This window comes from Rhopilema esculentum, chromosome 21 (genome assembly GCF_057945365.1).
Source record: "Rhopilema esculentum isolate cy_ngs chromosome 21, ASM5794536v1, whole genome shotgun sequence".
Taxonomy (NCBI): Eukaryota; Metazoa; Cnidaria; class Scyphozoa; order Rhizostomeae; family Rhizostomatidae; genus Rhopilema; species Rhopilema esculentum.
The window spans coordinates 9,071,590-9,096,274 of NC_142835.1; the positions used below are offsets into that span (position 1 = coordinate 9,071,590).

Sequence of the window (24,685 nt, forward strand, 5' to 3'; positions counted from 1 at the left end):
TGTATGTTTTGTAATTATTTTTTGAGAATATAAAAATATTCCTCTTATAATTATATCCACCGCATAAGATGCTAACGAAGCACACACGATCAATTTAAAAGAGATAAAATACCAGATTAAGGGAAACAAAATATGCTGCCCTACACCTAAAATATTTTTTAACTGAATATTACGAAGAAACAGACAAAACATATGGCCAACATCACACAAATCTTTCTTATTCTACATCCCAGAAACAGACAGTTATGCGGTATCTTCGAGGATAATCTATTTTTAATAAAACTTAATCGAAGAGTATCCAGTAAATCTTTCGACATGATGATTATGATGCCATCACTTATCCATTTGCCGTAAAGTGGTCTGCCATATTATAAATCGTGGTCACGTGATTTTACGACAAAACATTGAAACACGGATTCGAACAGATCCGATCAACATATGAAGAGTATAAAGCATTTGAAGGGCGCCAGGAGTCGAATCATCCACACACTGAAATGAAAGGGAACAACATTGTTAAAAGTTAATGGCATACTTTTTAGTTTCATTGATCATACAATATCAACTACTTTTACATTTTTAACCAGTTTTATTTTAACATTTAGTTTTGTGTGCTGGGATTTTAAATTTTGGGTTTTATCCTTTTCTTTGTGCAGGGCAGTTTGGAGAGCAATTTATGCACTGAATTCATAATTTTACCTACCTCAGACTTGACTTAACTTTAACCTCAAACTGGTGATAGCACAACCACACACTTGTTTAGGCATGGCAGTGCAACTTCAGGTCAGCAAAGTCGAAGTTAACTTATGTAAGTTAAACACGAGTTTTTATCAATTAAATGAAACTTGGCATTTGATTAAAAATGGTCTTTGTTTCCAGTTGATCTCACTTTAATTTGCCTAGCTTTAGAAATACTACAAAACTCATAAGTGGATTACTGTGAAGAATATAGAAGGGAACATTATGGGAAGAAAAAAAACTGAGAAAAGTGATAAAAATGGTTAACATTTAGAAATTATTATATTTTACATAATTCTAGTACTCTTGATCAAGTTGCATTTTAGAAATTGTTTCTGATAGAATTTTCAGTTTTTGATAATCTAGATAGTTTGATAGTCTAATTTTGCGACATGCTGTTAACGAAATGCGATATTGTTATGAAATGAAAAATATCACATTGAACTCTACAGCGTTATGGTGATGGAATGATAAGAAGGAAGGGGCAGGCCGATTAATAATGGGAAAATTACTGGTTTCTTGTTTTAGCGACTTTCCACCCGACTTTACGAATAGATCCGACAAATCTCACAACAGATAACGGGGTAATACGCCCTTGTCACGACCTCAATTGACGGTATACATAAACACTCACCTCCAAGGGCTTCTTGTGCGAAGAATTTGACATCAGCATCAGGGTCACTGTTTAGTTTATCGAGGCAGGGTTTTATCTGACTCTGTATGGTTCTGTAAAACAAATAACAAGATAAAAAGTGCATAAAAATGTTTACATTGCTTGTAATTACATAATATGCATAACAATGTTACCACAAAAGACTAGCATTTGGCATACGGGATGGAGCTTCTCTGTGACAGCTGGATCAGGAAGGACTGGGGGTGCCCTGGGTCACGTGGCAATAGCCCAGCAGAATACTTTGGATGCAGCAGCTAATGAGAAAATAACTTTGAAGCGTATATGTACTTTTCAAAACTCACTGCAAAAAGGAAGTGATAATTAGTTCTAGTTGTTTTGAGTAGTGAAAATGAAGATGAGGATGATACTGGACATTGTTTTATGCCGGCCTGAATTGCGATCAACATGAAAGATAACAAAACCTGCAATGCCAGAACTGTAGAGCACGCGATTATCATATGCCTGTCAGCTTGAAATGTAGCTGAAAAGGCGAGACAAAACAAAATCATGCCAGCAGGATGATAGAAAGGGACTAGCATGAAAACAACCTTCAACATAACACCTTGTTGGAGCATTAGCTTGGTCTCCCCCGATGTTAGATATGGATACTTTGAAAAAGAAGAATATTCTTTAAGAATCAGGTGGACAATACGGATAGTGAATGCTCTCTAAAAGTTTTATCTTGTCTAGATGATCCATTTTAAGTCTAATGAATATTGTTGCTCAGCTTGTCCTTATCGAACCTCCTAATTTCCTGGTTGAGAGTTATAAAGAACATTTTATGAATTTGCTAAACCAAAGGGGGTATCACTCCACGAAAATTGTTTTTAAAAAGTCTTGTATGCTGTTTGATACCCCCTTTTGGAGGCACCCATGAAGAGCGAATGGTCAGTATGAAGCCATCAAGATTTCAAATCACTGTTAGCTAACTTGTTCAAGACAAAGACTTCTCTTTTTCTAAATGGTGACCTTCGCTGATGACTTTGGCAAATCCTAGAATTCGACACTTAGAACTTATCTCAATAGTTGGGATATTGTATATCTTCGAAGAAGATTTTGCTTTTGTCTTACAGAAAGATAAGGATCTCAGTAAACACGCCCCTTCAAAGAATATTTAATAGTGCATCACTGCCCCTCTCAGAACATCCTCCAAGGTCTCAGCTGTGATCAGGACACCAACATACTACCGTTTCAAGCGCAAATAAGTCTCATTTGAGAAGAGCAAAGTAAAGCTCTGGTTGGGTCACAATATTTGAGAACAAAAACCGGCTTCTAAGTTGAATAAGCATGGATTATTTGTGGGATAGGGTTTTCAATTACCAAGGACACATTTTTAACCAATATAAACATACTATGGTAAGTACTGGGTGGTCGGATCTTGAAATTAAGATTTCCGTTACATAAAAGACAGTTTGTGGATTGGGTACGTCACTGATAGGTAGCATTATGCGAAAAAATCTCTTGCTGAAAAGATAATGGAACCGTACTTTTGTTGTCTAACCAGCTAAGACATTGCACGGGGTATTTAATTCAAGCCCGGTACCACAAACTAAGCGAAGTTTTAAGCATACAAAAACACTGCATTGTTTGACGGTTAATGTTCATTCATGAAATGAAGGTTTCTTTTTTATTTAACGAGTTTCCTGCAAAACAAAGATATGGTAAGGAGACCCAGAAATCGAGCAGCTAATTTCATATCTTATCTGTTATGATCCTTTACCGCTACGGTGGACAATGCGAATAAGCCAACGCGAAACAGGATTTGGTATAAGTTGGAAGCCTACTTCTTAAAAACCTAATAAAAAGACACTGTTAGTGAGATCACTAGCAAAGCGACTAAACGATGATCATTGTGCTTACTGTTACTGAAAATCCCATTTTAATGTCTTTCTTAATGGGAAATTAATCGGCCATACAAGGGACCACAGGCTTTTTACGATGCCTGTGGCACTCAACCAAAATAGTCACACCAAACGTTGCTTGAAAATTTGTGACTGTAGAAAAAGTGTGACTGAGAATAGAGCTATATTGAATAGTTGTGTATATTTGGGTCTAAATTTTATGTGAATGTAAACGGTGGTGTGAAATTAAGCGAAATGACTGAAAGTGGAGCTGCCTGTATTTTGTTCTTTACAGGTTTTAAATAACTATACAGATTATAAACTGAAATTGCAAGAAAGTAAATCTTCAAAATGAATAGGAAAAGTGGAAACTAGGCATCTTATGATATAATAAGCATTCAAGTTTCTTTTGGTCCGACACTCAACAAACTGAGTGTAAGATTTTGGATAGTAACCAAAGGTAAGCGAAAATTATATCCAGGCGAGGAACGACAGAAACGCGAGAAAAGAATGGAGGAAAAGAGTAAGAAGTGAACAGAGTAAGATCAACAAACTGGAAAGTGATTCCCATCAACGTTTAGAACAATGGGATTGCACCTTAAGCATGGTTGGGAAACGTAGACAGCAGAACAATCCTACAAATCCTCTACACAGGTGAAAACAAGTGGAGTCTTTATATCTCCAACTGCTAAGAGCACTAATAGAACCTATGACGTTGACATGGTCGCATGGCTGGTAAGAGGAATTGTACATAAATTTCAATGAATTCTACAATGCCTGTCGGAAATGGAAATACATTTGATCTAATGAGAAAATGGTTACCCACCCCTCCCTCCCCCCCAAAAAAGATTCTATAAATTGTGGTGCGAAGCTTTGAAGATTTTCGTTGTGGTTTATTTGAGAGCAGCAAACCAAACTCCACACTTTCACTTTCTGACCACTTCCATGACCAAAGTCTCCTGCCCTTCCAAAGATACTTAACAAGCCTTTCTGATCAATATTTAAATGGGATGTTTTTTAGTTAAATGATGATTGCAAAGTAATTTACTTTCAGTGCAAGAACTCACCACCATCATGGGTAAAGTGCCCTTTGAAGAATTTATTTTTTCTAGGTAGTTAAATCTTTTGCCTTCTGTTTTAAAAATTTTCACATTAATCACACAGAAAACCACCGATGAAAAACGATATTTACGCACCACATCACAATTAAGCTAAGAAGTCGTTAATTCGAACCCTGGAGTTCTAGCGAAACAGAATATTCGCAATCTCATGTGATAAAAGTTATAGTTTAAACAAGCAAAACAGGACTTACGGCGCGTCGAGGACATGGCCGAGTAGGCGTAAAGTTTTTGCGACGTTGAATCTGACATTTGCAACACCATCGTTTGCCAGACTCAGCACGACGGGCAGGATGAGTTTCAGGCAAATTTCAGGTCCAGAAACTTCGATCAGAACCTGAAAAACAGAAGATTTTAAGACCAATACACATCAAAGGTGTTTTATCTAAAAATGAGAAAGCCTATACTTAATCAATATATAAACAGATAAAATTTAAGTAACCAAATTCCTTCTTTGAAAAATTGTCAAGACATTACAAGAGTTCAACTGATAACATCACATTCTACAACAGCCAGCAATCAAAGATAAAAAACGAAGGAGTGAAATTATCTTAATAAATGTAATGATTTGCATTGAATTTTATGAAAAATCGGGTCAGTAGGCCACTTGTTGTCAGTTATAACTATGAATACGTGAGATGAAGACTAAAAAGATAACCAGACCACAAACGTTGAAAGCTTAGCTTAGCTGTGACCTGAATAAAGTTTAAGCGCAAGAAATCGTTAAAGCATCATATTAACGACTTAAATGGAGATAATAAACGGCAAACGGTTACGCTATTACTGTGAAGCAAATGGCAACTATAGATTTCTGGTTATAAAACTGGAAAGACATAACATATGCTTTGTTTTTTATTTTCGCACAGTAAGAAGGAGAATTTAAAGAACATTGCATTGCATCCTGAACAACGGGCCTATTTTTGCTTTATAACTTCATTATACGCCGGCCTAATGAGTGCGAGACAAAGGGGATTGTTTACAAATATGCATGAAAAAGATGGTTAACAAGCACCAGCAGTAGAGATTCGGAACTGCAAAAGTAAAGGTTATTTTCTCGCTCGTCAAGAAAACATTTAAAAAGATGGAAATAACTTACGTTAATTGCGAACAGTGTTGTCATTCTGTGCAGATAATTGGTTTCTCTCGCCAACGCAAGGACACGCGGTATAATCTTGTTCTACGAAATAAATATCATTGAGACGTTTTTAACATTAACATTGCCACTGCTAAGGTGAAAACTATTGTGTATCGTTTGAAAAACAGATTTCCAGCGATTGTAATTCCGATTAAACGCATTTCCCAGCACGCGTACGATTTAACTTCTTTCTTCCACATGAAATACTAGTTCATTGACTTGTTTATTCACTTTTGCTGAAGCTGCAGGAATAGGATAATTTAAACGAAAGCCGGTTTTGAAGCGTAACTATAGAATGAAGTCTTCACAGACGGACACCTTGTGGCGGAGTCAAAATTCAGGTACTCATCGCAGTTAACCCCTTCAAGAAGTAACCCCCAGATAGTGGATACCCCAAAAAGGCGAACATAGCCTTTTGTACAGCAGGTATCCGTTATGTTGCTGTCCGATTGTAGTTCTAAGGAGAGGTGATAACTTTGAGTCATGACAGAGTTACACTGCGTTAAACAGCGTGGAAACGGAGAAATTACGATGAGTGAAAAGAGAGCCGGCGAATAAAGGCAGAAAAGAAACTGATAGGCCAAGACATGGAGATGAATCCAGCAAGTCTACACGCCAATATTCTACCCCCTTTCCATGTTGCCTAATCTCAGCGTAGGTAACCCACTTAATCATTCACACCATTCAAATTTATAAACACTAAAATACATTTCTGAAGCAATTCTAGTTAATTAATTGCATCATCCATCTTCCATACAATGAATTGTGACTGGAAATTATACAGAAATCTCCTAACGATTATCCCTAATGTCAAGCATCTTCGTAATCTTTCATGACACCAATGTAATATTAACATTTGACTTCAAGTCGTTAACTTCCTCTCTTTTGAATTGCCTTTCCTTCTAGTTTAAAAATAGCTCATAAAAATAGAAGCATTCTTAGAGCACGCAGAGGATAATGAAGTATTCAATTAACACGGAAATTGGACGAAGCCAAGTTCTAAGCAGGGTGAAAAGGTGGAAATTTAGTGTGTTGGTTAAAAAACGATACAAGGGGAATTTGTCAGTAGTAGTGTCGTTGTATTGGTTTTCTGGATATTCTTTTACTCTTATCAATAATTTTCTAAACCTTTACAAACTTGTCTTCTTATCTTTGTTCAAACAATCACCGTGTATACCACAACCAGAGAATCCAAAAGTTACTTTGACCGAACAACTGGCTACAATTACAGGAGGTAGTCTGGAACCAGGATGCAAAGGCAAATCCCGGCTATTTCCATCGAGAGCTGTACTACCTATCAGAATCCCACAGAATGAAACAGTTGACTTCTGAGCTCCATTTAATAGCTCTATGGAAACAGCTGATATTGGAAGCAATTACATTAGCTGGGCTGTTAAAACATCGCGCCAGATTGATCCCCGTTTTGTCGGCAACCTGAATACAGGTATCGTTCTTGCGCTCTTTTGCGCACAAGTTTCCATGGCAATGTCACGAGTTACTATCACGACGAGTCTACTTGTAGTAAACATAAATTTAAGGACATCGAAACCCAGTCAATGGTAAAAATAACGAATTCAGCAAAGTCGTCGGCATTCGAAATTTATAGCTGGTTCTTCATTGCTGTTTTCACAAACACCATGTTTGTTGCGGGTGTCGAAATAAATGCTATAATTGGCATTTGAACAGCTCTGATGTCAATAAAGGCACTTCAAAACACATCCGAACGTTGTTAGCAAATTTGTTTATAAATGGCTTCTAAAGTAGGCCGTTGTCAACTGACTTCACTTGGCAAGCGGCAAAAAGATGGACCCTCGGTTCAGCAAAATGTCAAGATAGCACGAAAAAGCTTGGTCATGCACACTTAAAACTTATCAGACAATCCTTTGGTAATGAACGCTGGGTAATTACCAAGAAGGCGAACAACAATCTGTATGCAGCTGCGGATCAAAAGTAATGTGAGAGCAAAAATTCGCAGTCTTTGGCAGAGACGAAGCCATAACTTCATCATCCATTTCTACGATTTACAGGAAGGCGGAAACTGTTCACATGAAATTCTCCCTGCGCAGTTTGATCGGTCAACGGTTGGTGGTCGATTGGCTGTAAGTGGTCGACTTTTATCTGCATCTTATCACAGTCTTTAAGATACAATCAGGTAGAGAGGACGATTTTGATCAGAACTGTGTAGTGTATGCACATGAGAACGTCTTGCAAGGAATAGCTCAAAGCAGGATATTTGACATTTGTCAATTGAATGTGATTATTTGACAATTACTGCTACGACAAAGACTAAAAAATGATACGATCATTAACTCAAAGATTGTTGGAGACGACAGACATTTTGGACATTTTCAACCCTTTAAATATTTTGTATTGGAAAATATATCATATCTGACACCTTTAGGCCCACATCAATGAGCTTTCCGTCACTGGCCTCCATTTGTTTATACTCACTAAGGCGAAGATGGCATTTTAACGAACACGGGAACACGAGAAATACCCCCCGCAAGGCATTGCATCTAATCAAATAAGAAACTGCTTACCTGAGCCCATTCAATGCCAAACTTTTCAACTAATTTCTGCAAGTTCTTTGCAGCGGCTTCTCTGATCGCATAAACTAAAAAAAAATTGAACAAATGATGGGACTACTCTTTTGTTCGGGACTACTATGGTTAAAATATAATAACGAATTTTCTCACAATATAACCTTTTTCTCTAAAATACAGTATGACTTACGCTAAAAAATATATCCTCTTCTATTTTTGATAGCTGTTTCTTATTTCAATCTACAAACTAAGGGATCGTCTTACATTCTTCGAGGGGAGATCGCTTTTAAAAACTTGCTAAACAGAAGCAAAGTACGTCGCCGACGAAAATTTTCAAGAAAAAGTTTTCCAGAAAACAATTCCACCAAACGTTTGAATTAGACAGGATCAGAAATACAATATTGTTCTGGAGAATATGGTTCTAAAGAAAAGAAAATCAGGAAAAGATCAAATAATGAATTGATAAGTAATGAAAACACTTACCATGATCGACAAGCCAACTCATGCAAAGTGAACTTAACTTTTCATCGAAAAAGTCGACGCCCTAAAATCGAAATGAAAACTGAGTAACATGTTCCACTAGGCCGATTATTATTTCACAGATGCAATTTTGGCACACAGACTCGATGATAAATAGTCCTTTGGCAAAATAGGTCTCAGTATTTTCTGTCAGACACTCCAATTAGTATTAAACAGTTTTTTTGAGGATAAAAAAGCTCAAATGCGATGCATGGATGTAAATGGTGCATAACAGCGCGACTCAAGGCTCTACTCAACGGTGTTTAGCACTAGTTATTAAATATATTTAAATAAAGATTGTAGATTTGAAAGAAATATATAATTTCGACGTCTGGAGCAAAACTTTTCATAAGTTATATCTTGATGAAGAGTTATGTTCGAACCTCGAAATCATATACCTCTTTCAAATGAACAAAGTAATTCCTCAAATATGTCAATTTTCGGTCTTTATTCATCGACGTGCAACGGATGAAATACTTACTAATTGACCGGCGAGTAACGGCATGTATTCTATGATGGCCAGACGAACCCGCCATTTCGAATCTTCAGCCAGTTCCATTATGGCAGGAAGTAAAGACTGTGACAATTCTTGGATTCCGATGACTGAAAAGTGACCTCATGACATAAGAATAATTAAAATTTTACAACTTGGCAGGACAATACTATCCAGTTTTGATTGAAATATTGTTCCAGTTCCATTACATTCACCAGTTATTCAGTTAACACCAGCAAAAATGAACTAAAGAAATTGAGAACCTATAGACTGTCCTTCCTTGAAAAATTACCTCGTATTTAAGAACATCTTTTAGTGGCGGAGATAGATTATTTAAAGTTCGTAACATAACAGGTATCGTAATGAAATTATAAATGTTTACCAATGGTGCATCATTTCTACTTGTAGTCTTCAGGTTGGCAACTTTAAACTACTAACCCTCAATACAGTAAACTATTTTCACCCATTTATTGAAAAATAATAACTTTTGAAAATACACACCCTTGAAGTTGGAACAAAGAACAATATGATTCTGGAAAATTGTTTTATCGAGGATTTATTACATTGTTCAATTGCACACTTAAAACTTATCAGACAATCCTTTGGTAATGAACGCTGGGTAATTAACAAGAAGGCGAACAAGAACCTGTATGCATATAGGAAATTTAAATACCTTCATTGACGCTGTCCAAGTTCGAAATTATGTTGAGCCTAACGTCTGAGCACTAAAAAATGTCGTGGCATATACTTAATATTAATGACAGAGCATTTTAATAAGACGAAAAATGCGTAACAGGATACAATGCATCAGAAAATCATATAGATCAGGAAACATGGAAAGGTTGACATAGATTAAGGCAGAACGGCAAAATGTTTAGATTCTTGGTACTAGATTCCCAGATTGGGAACGGAAATTACAATTGGCAGAGAAAATTTAACCGAAATAAAGACATCTTATCTGTAGAATCTAAAAATTGAGCTCATATTAAGAAAATAAAATCATTTCTTTGCAATATCTTTGACACTCAAAGTTACAATCTTTAAACATACAAAGCAAAACAAGATTCAGAATTCCTAATGAATATAAACATTGCGTCGAATATTTGTAAAATTGTTCAATGCAGATCTTTGATTCAGCAGGAAGATTTTCTCTCGTGTAACAGGTCCCCAGAAAAAAATTGTTGACGTGAAGAGAAATAAGCTGCTATAAGATAATTGAATATTGAGTATTCAATGGATGGAAAAGCAATCCAAGAAGATATTTAGAGAGCAAAACATGACTTCAAATGGTACAACGTGTCGTAAAGAAACGTAAATAATAAAGTGTAGTTTGACAAGATTTTGCAAAAGTTCACAATAATAAAGCGTGTAGCTGAGGCTCGTATGAAGCTCCTTACCTCGTCTTTCAACATGATCAAAAACAATGGAAGAAGATGTTCGATTGTGCTACAAAAAAATGAATATTCACATTGTTTCAAAATAGAAAAAAGAAATCTAAATAGGCTGATTTACATACTAATTTACGATCTGTATGCTTTGATGAATATGAGCAGCTGCGTAACCTGCCACCAATTTACATTCGGACTTCACTCGCTATTAGATTTACTCGAAGAAATTTGCAACAGTATATGAAGAATCAGGGAGAGAGCCTTGAAAATACAGACTATACAAACAGAGAAACATTGACAACTTAACAAATATTCAAGAGCTTTCTCTTTTACTTGGCCTATGCCTTCCTCATTTGCATTCTCCATCACTGTTCACTTAATCATTCATGCTATCATAATGAAATACATATACACAATAAATATATTTAAATTAGATTTTCAATAAAATGTTTTAAACTTAAATATTGTACGAATTCAAGAGCAATAGAACATAAGAATATTTACTTGTCCTTTCCAAGGATTGGAGCCAACCCCATGATTACACCAGCCAATGCAGATTTTACATGCATATTTGGGTCGCTGGCCAAATCCTGCCAAAATCAAGGATACTTCCAAAACTCGACAAAGCAACATTAAATCAAACAAACTTCACCACTACACTTGTAGAGCGACTGCAATTATCACAGCCCAAAGACTCATTGATAAGCCAGTACAAAGTAAGAATCAGAAATTGTTTACTTAAGGCTTTTCCATCATATAACAGAATTCCATGCCCTGTTTTCAACATGTGTTTTATACAGTAGATCGGTATGAAACTGCACAGAAAATCGCCTATGTGTATTAACTCTTTTCAGAAGGTATTTGAACATTATAAAAGGAAACGCTGAAAACCCTGCCGAAAGGATTACCCCATATCCAGTGGGTTGGGGTACTGTATCAACACAAAGGTAGAATAGACAGCGGTGGAAAGTATGCGTGGCTGAGAGAGAATGACAAATATTTTTATGATTTAGAAAATTTTATTTAATTTCCTGAATTGTAACCCAGTTGAAAACAAATCAATTCATTCTGTACATTATCTGCCATAGCCCGACCGAATGAAAAGTAATTGACAAATTTAACTCAGGAATATTCCTAGGGACATCAGACATACCTTTACACATGGTAAAATACTGGCCATGATTATTTGTTCTCGTGATTCCGGCTGCAAGTTTATGCAGAATTCTGGAAAAAAGAAAATAAAGAAGTCGATTTGAATATTGAGCGAGTAGATAAATGCCGAGAATAAGTGTCGAGAAAACGAACCGGAGCTACGAACACTTTGAAGGTGAGTGAAAATCTAAATATAAAAATTTCCCTTTCAAAAATGCCCACCTAAAAATTAATCAACAAAATGAGATTTTAATAGCCAGTTTTTTTATAAATTTCACAAGTGTCCAGATAACAAAACCATTTGATATTTGCTGTTTGTACAACAAAATGCAAATTCACTAGAATAATATCGAAGAGAATGCTTTCTAAACGTAAACTTCAAACGTAAATCATTAAAAACAGCTTTTTTTCTCAAGACAGGAGAATTGATCACTTTCCCGGACCAGTGTTTCACGTCACTGCATTTTATAGCATGAAACGATTGTAAATCTGGGAGGTTCTCTCTGCCTACCTTTGACCTTGTGGGCCGCAGCTGTTTTTACTTCCGCTTCGCAGTCTTTAAGAAGTGCAGCATAACTTGGGACGAGTTCTGTCTTACTTGTGTCTGGTCCGACTGCCTTTTGGAGCTGCAAGACGAATATGGTATTACTTTAACATATTCAGGGGGTGTTGAGGAAAAAGGAAAGGTACTTCAAGATTATTGGGTAAATCTTTTTTTTATCAGCAAATTATTGCATTACATGAGGATAAATCACGATAATCGTCACGATGATTACAAAAGAGGTAAGACGCTACTGGAGATCGAATTGACTTTCTATGTGTAACTAGATTAAGATATATTGATCAGGGAGAGTTTAATGCACCACTGAGAATACATGAAAGTATTGCAGAGAATTCAACGCAAAGATCACAAAGACAAAACTAAACATACTTAAATGGGGTTCTTACAGAGGAAACTGCATTTAAACACCACTGCCAAAAAGAAGTGCACGAAAAAGATGCTAGATCTTAAAACCAGACGAGTTAAACTTTTATCAAGCAGCAGCACCAAATGTGATTTCACAAGCAATGTTGGGCTCATTTAGCTACGCCCAAAAATGATGTGTAATATTAATTGAAGAGCTAAATATTTTGTGGATCTTGAAACACCCGTCAACTATTTTAGACAATGCTATCAAAATGAGCAACGCTAAAAATCGACGAGCAACAATCGAAACAAAACTTACTTCGACAATTTTGTCAGCGACCATGTATCGAACTCTCCAAGACTTATCCTGCAAGAGAATTGTCGATACATTACGTAAGTAAACAACTAGCTTGAAATATTCACTTCCTGCCAAGATGGAGCTGCGAGCCGAAATATTTGAAGAAAACAACTGTAATGAACAAACTTCAAAAGATAAAATTACAATAATATAATATATACTACTTTATGTCTTTCTTAGATTAAACAACATGTTCATTGCACAAAATATCCTCATGTCTTTTTCTCTTCTAAACCTACAGCTGTAAGGTGACATTTAAGTTTCTGGCCTTTGTTATCAAGGGTACAGAAAAACATATTCATATGAAACTAAGGAATTCTCCATTCACCAAAGGAAATTTCTAGGGGGAACCTCTTATGTAAAAATTAAAGTCTTGCCTGCTGGAGAACAAAATTATGACTGATGCAACAGAAGGAATTTAGATTATTTTTAAAAAAAAAAGTTGCATGTCAAGAGTGAAAGCTTATTTGTCTTTCTGGCTCTTTTTAAGGTTCATTTGATTCCATCTTGGATAAACTGCTACACTGAATAGAATACCATTCATCAAACTGAAAGAGCTTATCTGTCTTTCATTTATAGGCCAATCAATTCATAAACATTATTGCTTGAAAAAGATTGCACCCCGACGATATTCCATTGATACTTGATTCAAACCAGTAAAATTGCAAAGCAACACACCTGCGCAGCGTTCCTTAAGGGTTCCACCATGTATTGTTGTTTATCTGGTTGTGGAAGAATGCCGGCGATACTGACGCAAGCTTCGACGGCCAACAGCCGCACGGAATCCTGTCAAACATAAAAGAACTCATTTTAAACCTTGGAAATTAATACATTCCTGGAGGCCTTTATCACATCCCCGAAAGATGTTCCCAAAATTCATAATAAGCAAAATGAGGGTTCAACAATCAGGTACACAATTAAACTAAAATAAGAAAAAATCTTTGCAATTCAAAGCTAGTAAATGATGCTTTACATCTATCTAAAAAAATCTAAGTGTAAACAGAGGCAGATCTTAAATTTTTCAACCCACGTTCGAAAAAATCAATGATCAAAGCTGAAAGAGAAAGAGGGCTTCCTTCACAGAATATGACGTCAAATTTACGATTCAAAACAATAACAAAAGTTTTTTGTGTTCTAGCTGATAACAATTGCGGATCGTCACCTGTTCGTCGTTTGCCAAGCTGTTGAACATCGGGATAAGATCAGATTTAACAAATTCAATTTCAACGGCTTTTGCGAATTCCTTCAAGAGAAAATAATTCAACATAAACAAAGAAATACTAATAGGTTTGGAAATCAGCTGTACATGATTCACCTCCAAAGCAGTTAACTGATTTATATGAATAGTAAATTCTACTAACTTTAAAACAAAAACAATCTAGTTCGTCAAAGCAATAATGGCAATATATTTGGCAAAAGACAAATCATTGACATATATTCTTCAACTGATTTTATAAAATATCATATATACGGTCTACAAAATTTATTTCAGGGGTTCCACATTATTAAAACAAAGCCACAAAAAGCGGCGGGTATACAGTCATTCTTTTGTAAAAACTTGCAAAATCCCCTGCATTCTATTCAAAACATTCGCCAAACCTGGCAAGGCAGCAAACACAAGATATAGGTAATACAAAAAGAAAATTTTAGCTAAGGCAGCAAACAAGACAAGAAACAGATAAATAAAGAAATTTGAAAAATCTTACGCCGAGTTTTCCTGCAGCCGCCCTTCGGACCATTGGTGTGTCATCACAGCACAGAGATTTAAAAGCCCTAGCGAAAATATCGAGGTGTCAAAATACACAAAAGCAAGAACTTCTCAAGGAAGCATCGCATACTGACAGGAGATATCCTAGTTCTTGGTAATAAATCATGTTTTCCTGGTAATTCCACGAATCAAACTCAAAGAAATGATCTAGCCGGACCAGACCGGGGGAAATCGGCGTATGTTTTAAAAAATACAAATACTTACGTTCTAAGATCGGCTTTTGTATTGGTTCCCACACGAGAATATGCAACAGCAAAAAGTCCGCATGCCGATGTACGAGAAGTGAACCAGTCGCCTGCAGGAAGATGACAACTTGCAAAGTATATCATGGCGATGCCGTGAGCGTAAAAAAGAAGTTAAAAAAGCTTAGGATTGCAACTCTGAGCATGTTATAAATAAACCTCGTTATGCAGATATGCGATGCAGATATGCGATGCAGTCAAGCTCAGTGAGAAGGAGCCTGACAAAGGGGCTGACGCTAAGAAGGATCCTGTATAATTATTGAACTATCATTGGACGCCATTTTGAATTAGGAACAATATCTTTGTGCAGGAAAAATATCTCACCTACTAATCTCGGTTCTGTGCAAAAATCTTACAACACCAAATAAACAAGGTACCGTCTTGCCTAAGCTGGCCAAGGAGCCGCTGTGGCTCTTGGCTGTTGTGGCCGGCCGGGCCTGTCAGATACTCTTGTAATAATGCTGTTCAAGGTAGCTTATCCAACATATCTATTCTACTTAAATATTTCAATGGGCATATGGAGCCAACGAATCGCCGATTGCACGTTCAGAAGTATATTTGAGAAGAGCATTTGTGTCATAGGCCTGCCGTTGATAGGCAGGCCTCACAATTAGCATGGCTAGACTCATCATTGTGCAAGAAGCGTATGACACCAATTATGCCGCAAATTAAGGAGGCCTTAATTCTAGCCTGTTTTTCTAAAAATGATCACAGATGTAACAACGCCTTAGGGTCAATGTAACTATGTCACTGCTGGTAGAGAACAGCTAAAAAAATCATTGTGAGAATCTACTTCGGCTACCTACACCATTTTCATGGCAAATACCGGATTCGAAGTCTACTTCAGGTTTTCTGCAGGACAATCAATTTGAGGTTAACTGCGTTGCTAACACTAGTAGTGAGTATTTGAGGGTACCAGCAGTGACATACTGGTTCAAAAAACCCTTACCTCCAGCTAGTCGTTTAACGAGAGGTACGAAGTGGTGTTCGAGATCCTGTGTAGAATGCTCCGCAGCGACGATTCTGAGTGACTCTACAGCCTAAAGGAAGAGACAGGCGTCAGGTTAGCATTTGCTATTTGCTTCGGTACAGTTAAATCTGTTTTAAAAGGGAAACTCGGAATCGTAAAAGGGAAAGTTTCGTATAGGCTGAGGGGAGCTATGAATCGCTCTCCTAAACACAGTGGTGTAGTGCTATCAAAATAACAAGGGGTGCTCTTGCCAAAATGTTGCGAAAAACAATAGCAAAAGACGAAATTTGCCAATTTTCGGCATTAACAAGTGGGGCTCAGCCCCCCTGAGCCCCCTTAGCTCTACACCCCTGCCTAAACATGAAGGAAAAATTGCTCCCCGCTCCATTCTGAAGGTCCTGTCTAGATGTATCTTGAAAACAAGTGCAAAAATTGTCAACATCGGAGATTGAAGAGGACCTCAACAACAATTAGTTTAAATAATACTGGATTTTCTAACTTTGATTGACTTTTTAATCTAAAAATAACTAATTATATATACCTAAAAATTAAAACTTGTTAATCATACGAAACAGTCATAGAAGCTTCAAACGCTACAAGGCGATCATCGAATCGTAGTCAAGAACTCCACACGTTGTCTTATCACTACTTTCCATCCCAACCCTTTTAATTTCCCTGCTTATTTTTCTATACAGATGGTCTTTATGTCTCATTCCTGCCTCCATATCAAATAAGCTATTGAACACATCTAACCTGTCAAGTAGAAGATACCTCTAACTAACTTGGAATTTAAAAAATTCCTACTTACTTTATCACGAACAATTGTCTCTTCGACAGTCGCAAGACTTTCGAGCGGGGGCTACGAGAAACAGATACATAAGTTAATGGGAAAAAGTTTCAACAATTACTTGGTTCTTTTAATTCGTTCTAGATAAAAACAGAAGCAAGAGAGGTAAGCAATATCTACATAAAACATAAAAACATGCAACAACTAACTATAAACTCAATTTATCACATTCAAAGGAACGATAAATAATTGCAAATTCTCTTACTGCATTAAAGTAGGCAGAACGGCAAACACATAGTTAATTAATAAAGCAGATGTGTACTATTTTATAACTCTAAATCTAAAACGGAATGAAGCCAAAACAAATGAAAAAATGGCCAAAGATAATTGCCAATGGGATAAATCTGGCAAATAAAACAGATGCCTTTCAAGGATAAAAAGAGTGGGTTGGAAGGTTATTACTCCTTTACAGCGAGTTGAACTCAAAATAAAAAACAGTAGAATAAATTCTGCGCTTCTTATAGAAGAAGAAAATCACGATTTTAGCTTTTGAAATCGCTTCGGTGAAAGAGGAAGCGGTCAGTTTCTACTTTACTGCAGGTGCAACCTGTTTAATGAAACTGGCAAAGAGACGAAAGAGGCAAGACTCACCAACAGACAGTTCACAAATTCTTGGCCTCCGATCAAACGAGTGAATGTACCGAGCTAAAATGAAATACAAATAAGAAATCTGTGTATAATTCATTATAAAGTAACTGTCTACGTAAATCGACAAAACATAGGAAACGTGATGCAGAAACAATAACTTTGACACACTAGAGCCACAGACTCCTTTTCTAATGCCTCTATTCAAGATACTGTCCTTGTGTTCTTCCCCCACCCCACCCCCCCCAAAAAGAGTAAGTTGGTAATTTTAAGAGTAAGTGAACTAAAAAATATAAAATTCTAAAATCCTTGAAATCTAAAAAATTGAAGATTATCTTTGAAGTTTACACAAAATACCAATAACACCGAACCATATCAATATCATTTGCAGATAGGTACAGCATAGATTATTGCTCTAGTTGTTTCTTGTAATATCCTTTACGGTTTTGAATCATTTTGATTTCTTACATTAAATGCTTTCTTACACTTCATCCTCATTTATTACACTTTTCATTGTGCCTGACTGACATTCAGAATTTTATGTGAGAAGAAATATATTGTGTCATAAGCCAAAGCCAGAGCTTCGGCCTCACAATTAGCATGGCTAGATTTCATCATCATGTCTGGAGGCACAAGGAATTCACAGAATTTCCTATCCATATTTCATAAACTAACGGTTTTGTGGCTTATAGAATTGACTGGTTTGGTCGTGTGAAGATGTAGAGACATTTTCAATCAAAGTGCTTAAAATCGTTAAAGATAATCTTCAATTTAGGTATATTCTTGAATTTTGACTTTGAACTTTAATTATGCTTCTAAACTTTTTATCATTTTAATCTTAGGGCTGACAAGAGAAAAGGAAAATGGAATCCCAAAACATTGAAACACTGGGGTACAACGTAGTTCAGATCAAACAATTTTAAGCTCTGTTTTCGTTTTACCATGTACAGGTGTCGTAGTAAACAAAAATGAACCAATGTAATTAGAGAAGAAACTTCAGGTCCATTGAAATACTAAACAGCATACATTTCAACATATATTAAGCTTTCTTGTTTCAAAAGCAAAAATGGAAACAGTTTCCCATACGCCTTTCCGTTTTTATTTTACTTGGGAGGGAGGGGGGTTGGTTTTAAACAGGATTTTGTCAGGAAAGTAAGAAACATAAATAAAGTGATCCATGTAAACTCTGTGGTTGCCAAGCCTAGCCTAAATCCGGAGAGTCAAATCAGATTACAATCAAAAACGAACTTTTGATTTGAATTATTGATTAGGCAAGAATAGGCAAAGATAAATTATTCATTTTAACAGTGAAAGAGCAAAATCTGAAAAGAAACTGAGGAAATTCCAAGAGGAAATGGTTATGCCTGCAGTATCAATTTCACAATAAGTTCTTTTGAAAAATAATCTTTAGGTTCATCAGTTCAGTAAGCTTCATATTCAAGATTCATTAATCAACAAGTGTTCTAGACAAATCTTAATTTTTGTGACCTTTAAGACAAAAGTTGTGGAATCAAATTTTTTCTTTGATTAAATAAACAACTGAATTGTACTGCAATAATGTGCTTTGATCAGTGGCGACGACCGCCCCCAATACTTTAGAAGACAATGGTCTTTTGTTCTAAAACAACAGGAAATGTGACATCATCTTATTAAAACGATAGGCTTGCCCCCCCAATATTTGACCAAGTGTCCACCCCTGGTTGTGACATGCAAAATATTTTTGGTGGGAATTATCCAACAGGGAATGCACCATGGTGAAAATATCAAGCAATGTTGTAATCAAAAGTTGACCACTTTCAGTGATTGAGTGTTTATTATCATTAAAAAGAGTATTGAAGCGAACAGACATTACATTTTTAACATAAAGCGCTAGGTGCAAGCGAGAGCCACTAGTAAGCTGGTGGCAAGAAAAGAAAAAACTTTATTTGCAGGCAGCATGATAAACGTTGTAGTTATCTATTGTCCTGGAAGATTGGCTTCAAAGATAGTGCCTCTGTGGCATGTGACCACAAAGATGTCTTTGGACACAGAGTGCTGAACATATGCCCAGATTGTGTCAGGTTTTCACAGGAAGCTACTGAGATAGAAAGCAAGAATAAAGAACCCAGATGTTACTGATCTTAAAATACTTCTAATGACCTCCACCAGCAACAATGAGACATTCATAACCACCATCATTATTTGGTTGATGTTTTCACCAATGCAGTCAAACTGCACTGAAATAATTTTATCATATTCTTTGCTTTTAAAACAATTGCAACATTGCATTATTATCATTCCTTTTTTGTCTTGATAAGTTAATTGTATTTTTTTCTGGCTATCTAAAACTGAGTGCTAATTAATTAATACTGAGTGCTAATTTATTAATACTGAGTGCTAATAAATGGATAGATAATTAACAAGTCAAAAGATAAACACGATATTGCAGACCAAATAGGCATAAACTTAATTCAGTTCTATTTGTATGCAGTTGATAAAGCATACCATGTGATCATATTGCATATAAAATATATGACCTAATGCACAGAATTGACAAATGACACTTAAAGATATAGTGCTAACAATGAGCCTTTGTGTGCATGGCATGCCCATGCGAATCCTGCAGAGTAAAAGTTCGGGATTCTAGCCATGATCTTCAATCTGATATTGGTGAACATAAAGAAGACTATTTTTAGAGCTGGCTTCTTTTGATGACATGATGTCTGTTGTCAACCGTCCTGTGCAATCTGATTCTGATAGCTCATTGCTTTTTCATAAACGGACTTTGATACAACTAGATAACATATTCCTCCTTGCATTCCTAATCTTCAGTGTTGTTTCACTAAAGTAGACCACCTTGTGCCGTTCTGAATGACGAGGATGCCCATTTCTTTCTGTGATTTTGGACTTCATTTGGTAAAGTTTTTGCCAGACCCAAATCAATTTTTAGACTGTCTGAAATGCATCAAGAGATGCCTGCATTGTGCAATGGCGCATTGTTAGCAATGAGTTTTTAAAGAAGATTTAGTATATATCAATTAAACAATTAACTGTCAGACAAGGGTCTATCAAACAGGAAAGTCAAAGCAGTTTTCACACCAGTATTCTAATGACATTAATGATTTGCATGTCTCTGATGTATGAGATTACAAAACTACTGCCAAGATCTGGGAGACTATGGCAGAAGGCAGAACAATTCCAGCGCAGTTAAAAGATAATACAGATTAAGGAAAATAAAGTTGACCCTTTAGATAAAGGAAAGCGCAATCTCACCTGTTCTGCTAGAGCAAGTAACACTTCATCTTCATCATAGATTGTATCTAATCAAGAGAAAAATAGAAACTTTAACAAATATAAAAATAAATCTAGAACTTTCCAGAACCTTTAATCTAAAAACTTTGATTGTATCTAATCTGAGGACAAATAGAAAAAGAAACTCAGGAACTTTTCAATGATTTCTTTAGTTAGGTGGAGTTCCCCTTTTCTGCTCAATCTTTTCATGAAGTTGTTGCTGATGAGAACTGCATTTGGACATATCAATAAACAGTGTAGAAAGGTTAAATTTGCAGACAGGTGTTTCTTAATGACTTCTAAGGTCAGGTTTAACTTAAGAATGTAAAATGAAAAATTGTCATATTGACAAATTTGCAAACTGATTTCCTATTGACTAAATATTGTATAAAACTTCATCACAGCACAATAACATTTTCTTCATAAGCATCACAGAGCACTTAAATATGCAAGTTACGTGTAGCATTTCATCCAAATAACAATAATATAATAGAAAATGAATTAAGTGCCAAAATGAAGAAAAAATAAGTTTTGATTGTTGGAAACACAACATTTTAAGAATGTACTTGTTACCACAAAGCACTGTTCCCAATATGTCTCAATATCATGGGACATTGCAAAATATGCATCAATATTATGGAAAAATAGTGTAAATAAAGCTCAGATACCCATAGCAAACTACCTTTAACAAAAGTCTGAAATTGCCAACTAACCTGTGAGGAATGGAATCAGTTCACTGCGGGTTCTTTCTGTTCCAAGAGCTAATGCAATTGTTGACAATTTACGTATAGAGTTCAGCCTCAACTGAAAAGTTAGAGATATTGTCCATCATTTATCATGATGCAGATAAAAAAATAATTATCAACATTAGCTATCACATGACTCTATGGTTATTTAGAACATTGCTGCATGTGACCATCATAAATTCTGCCAAAGTATTTATTGTGATTTATTCTTGTCTGTAGTCAAAGCAAAAAAAGAGACTTTGAAGGCAGAAATAACCCGTCCTGATAATAAAAACTGTTTTATTACATTTTAGATTTAGATGTATCACATTGTATGAGCTAAACATGAATACAAATTTCATCATAAATTCACAACCAAACTTATGCTTTTGTAAAAAACAATAAACAAACATCATGAACAAACAAAGCACCCCTAATATAAATAAACTAAGTATAAACAGTAAAGTTTAAAGAACTAATAATTTTCTCTTCAAAAATAATTATGTAATTAAAATTTAATTTTCATACTTTCACTTTATAAAATCTATCTTGCAATATAATTATAAATTTATACATATATTGCACAAATTTTCTTCATCCAATTACGTTGTATCTGTTTGTCTTCTATACATTTTAGTGCTAGATTCTGAAAATCTGATGAAAAACTACTTTAGTATGATTTTTTTAATGCTTCTTCATTTGAGTTCTAGATTCATTGTTTGTATTTCAATATATTTGCAACTACGAACAACAATCTTAACTCAAATAGTACTTTATAAATAAACAGGTTGACATTTTGAGATTTCCTTTATTAACAGCAAATTTAATTTTAGTTTCAAGAAAGAGACAACTAAAAAACAATGAAAACTGTAAATACAACTGAATATGTTTTTCAACATTCTAAACAAAACAGACATCTGAACTGTTATTTTCTACTTTTTTCCATAAATATTTGGACAAAAATGCTGACATGACAAGTAATAATAATTTCAGACTTCATTTCATTTACCAGATAGAAAAAGGACTGAACAGTCTACAGAAGTCTAATCCAATGAAGCAAGATATCTTAGAATCATTTATCTCATTTCTGGCTTCAATCTGCATGCAATTTTGGTTAAAAATTACAGGTGCATTTTCTAAATGCCTTCCAGAGTATATTTTTTGAAAAATATAGTTAGTGATAGCCATTTTAGTGCAGACTGGAATTCTAAAGGACAGATAAACATGGTGTTTGTAAAAAACTCAATATGTGGCCTTAAAGTGGGTGTGATTCCACTTGAACACTCATTTATTAGCAATATTGATTGATAGATGGCTTAAAGGTAATGTGTCTATATTAAAGGACTGCCTATACCCAACTTGTCAAGCCACCCATCAAAATAACGGTTTGCGATTGGTTAGTATTCTTGGGATGCAAAATTGCTCACATGAAAAGCTAACCTCACAGCAGGATAGATTAACAGAATAAAGGTAATGGCTTAGGCGATGACATGAAATCACAAGTTTCTAAAAACCCCCGCAGAGTCGCTTGCTTTAGCTGGACACATTACCTTTAAGCAACTTTTATATCTGTTGATTGCCTTTAAGGGTCAACTGTGCAGGAATTCAAAAAAATAAACAGCTATAACACCAGGGAATCATTGAAAAAAATCCCTTAAAGAGTGACCCAAACATTTGATTTTGGCCATTCAAATGTTTGAATAATAATGGCCATTCAAATTTTGATGCCAAGGTGGGCACTTTTTTATCAAACAAAAAAGAGTTCTATTTTTAATTGTACTGAATCCTCTAACCAAACTACCTAATATAATAAAGTCAATATATATCACAAGCATATCTCAGTTTATAATTTGATCATTGCATTCACCTATGAGCATTGAAATTCCTGATACCTCTTGGGACATAACAAATAAATATGATAACAATAATAGAGTGTGTAGTTTCAAAAACTGTCCGATGATTGCATTAAGTGTGAAACTTTTGAGTAGTGAGTACTCTTTGACTGTATGCATTGACAAGGGAGGAAGACTGATGCATTTTGCAGATAAATTTGACTGTTTTCAACTATAAATCTCAATTTTGATGTCAAAGTATGTGGCATTGTTGAAATTCACTTCTTTGTTGCTCCAATTGTGGCAATGGATTTACCCTTAGCCATGGTTTACAACAGAGAGAATACAACATTTTTACTGAGTGAGAAAAATTTTCCAGTGAAACTATTAAAAGAGGAAATCATTTCAGTTAGATTGCTGAAGAAAATGACTTAGATTTCGTGAAATGGATAGTTATTTGCAGGACACTTTGAAAGTTACAGCTCTAACCCTGATTTTAGTTCAGTATAAAAGGTGTAGTCAAGTTTCCCTTGGTTTCAAAACAAAGTTACCAGAAAAATTCCATTGCCCAGGATGATTCTGTGCTAATGATCACGATTCAGATCTTATAAATTTAGTTAGTGCCAAGAAAATTTTCCTTTGTTTAGTGTGAAAGTCATGATAAACTTTGTGAATGTTCGTTTTTAGTGAAAGTTACATGGTAATAATTTGTATTTTTACAGTCAACATATGCAATTTATTGTAGACATCTAAATACTGACAAAAGCTTAGGAACCTTACAAATAATTTCAAAGCTTCCTCTCAGAGATATGTTTCTAACATAAAGCTAAAACATGGATTTTAATCCAGGGATAACTTTTCAAATACTTCGGTTCCACAAAAAAGCGAAACAATTTGAAAAATTGGCGCTTACGCTTACGTACAAATAATTTCATGATATTGTGTTTTGTAGAACTCAATTTCAGCTTTACTTCAAAGTTTAAACTGTAACATAATTAAAGTAAAGCTATAAATATCAGGGAGGAAGGCTTGAAGCAAAAGCAAGTTCCAGGTAGATTAGTGGTATTCCAGACGCACAATTTTTGGACTAGACATGTGGTTTTTGCAACAACAAGCGCGAAATTGCGGAAACTGCAGCTTTTTAATCTAGATCTATGAACTGAAGCTATAAATAAAATGAATTGGTGTCGTGTTCTCTGGCCCATCGATCCCACAGTGGGTGTTATTAAGTCAAAATGGCCTCTGAAATCGATATCCAGGAGCAAATTCCCTTACCTGGACATCTTCATTTCTCAGTTCATCGATAAGAACTGCTATTGGGTACAAAGAATCATCTTGGGCTTCGTTTGCTGCCATCTTTCCTCTAAAAGTACACAAACTGGCAGTCGACCTTTCCCTTCCCTTCTACGGTTCTTCGAGTTTGGATGCTTGACATGGAGGAGGCCACTGAAGTTTTGGGGGACTGGTAACGACCCATAATGCACTGAATGATAAACAATAGAAGGTTTTTTGGTTGGGAGGGAAGATGGAAGGTCTAATAAAAATTATAAGATCTTTCCGGATTGTGATATTCGTGCTTCTTCA

At 35.5% G+C, this 24,685-nt stretch overlaps 1 protein-coding gene across 2 annotated transcripts; it reads right to left on the bottom strand.

Annotated features, from left to right (window-relative positions):
* Window positions 1-133: 133 nt before the first annotated feature.
* On the bottom strand, window positions 134-24,553 carry LOC135684765 (serine/threonine-protein phosphatase 2A 65 kDa regulatory subunit A beta isoform). Of its 2 annotated transcripts, none has more exons than XM_065200419.2 (23): window positions 24,377-24,553; window positions 21,258-21,348; window positions 20,527-20,573; window positions 17,281-17,334; window positions 16,651-16,701; window positions 15,822-15,912; window positions 14,835-14,925; window positions 14,569-14,635; window positions 14,025-14,105; window positions 13,541-13,648; window positions 12,824-12,871; window positions 12,109-12,223; window positions 11,599-11,669; window positions 10,950-11,035; window positions 10,455-10,503; window positions 9,731-9,782; window positions 9,046-9,167; window positions 8,529-8,589; window positions 8,043-8,116; window positions 5,464-5,544; window positions 4,562-4,704; window positions 1,370-1,461; window positions 134-489 (listed from the first exon to the last, which is right to left on the bottom strand). In XM_065200419.2, exons 1-23 carry the CDS (start codon window positions 24,455-24,457, stop codon window positions 479-481), a joined length of 1,767 nt encoding a protein of 588 aa, XP_065056491.1. In that variant the 5' UTR covers window positions 24,458-24,553; the 3' UTR covers window positions 134-478. The 2 variants fall into 2 exon arrangements, with proteins under 2 accessions (XP_065056491.1, XP_065056490.1); XM_065200418.2 differs by having other exon boundaries at window positions 9,046-9,179.
* Between the last annotated feature and the right edge of the window lie 132 nt (window positions 24,554-24,685).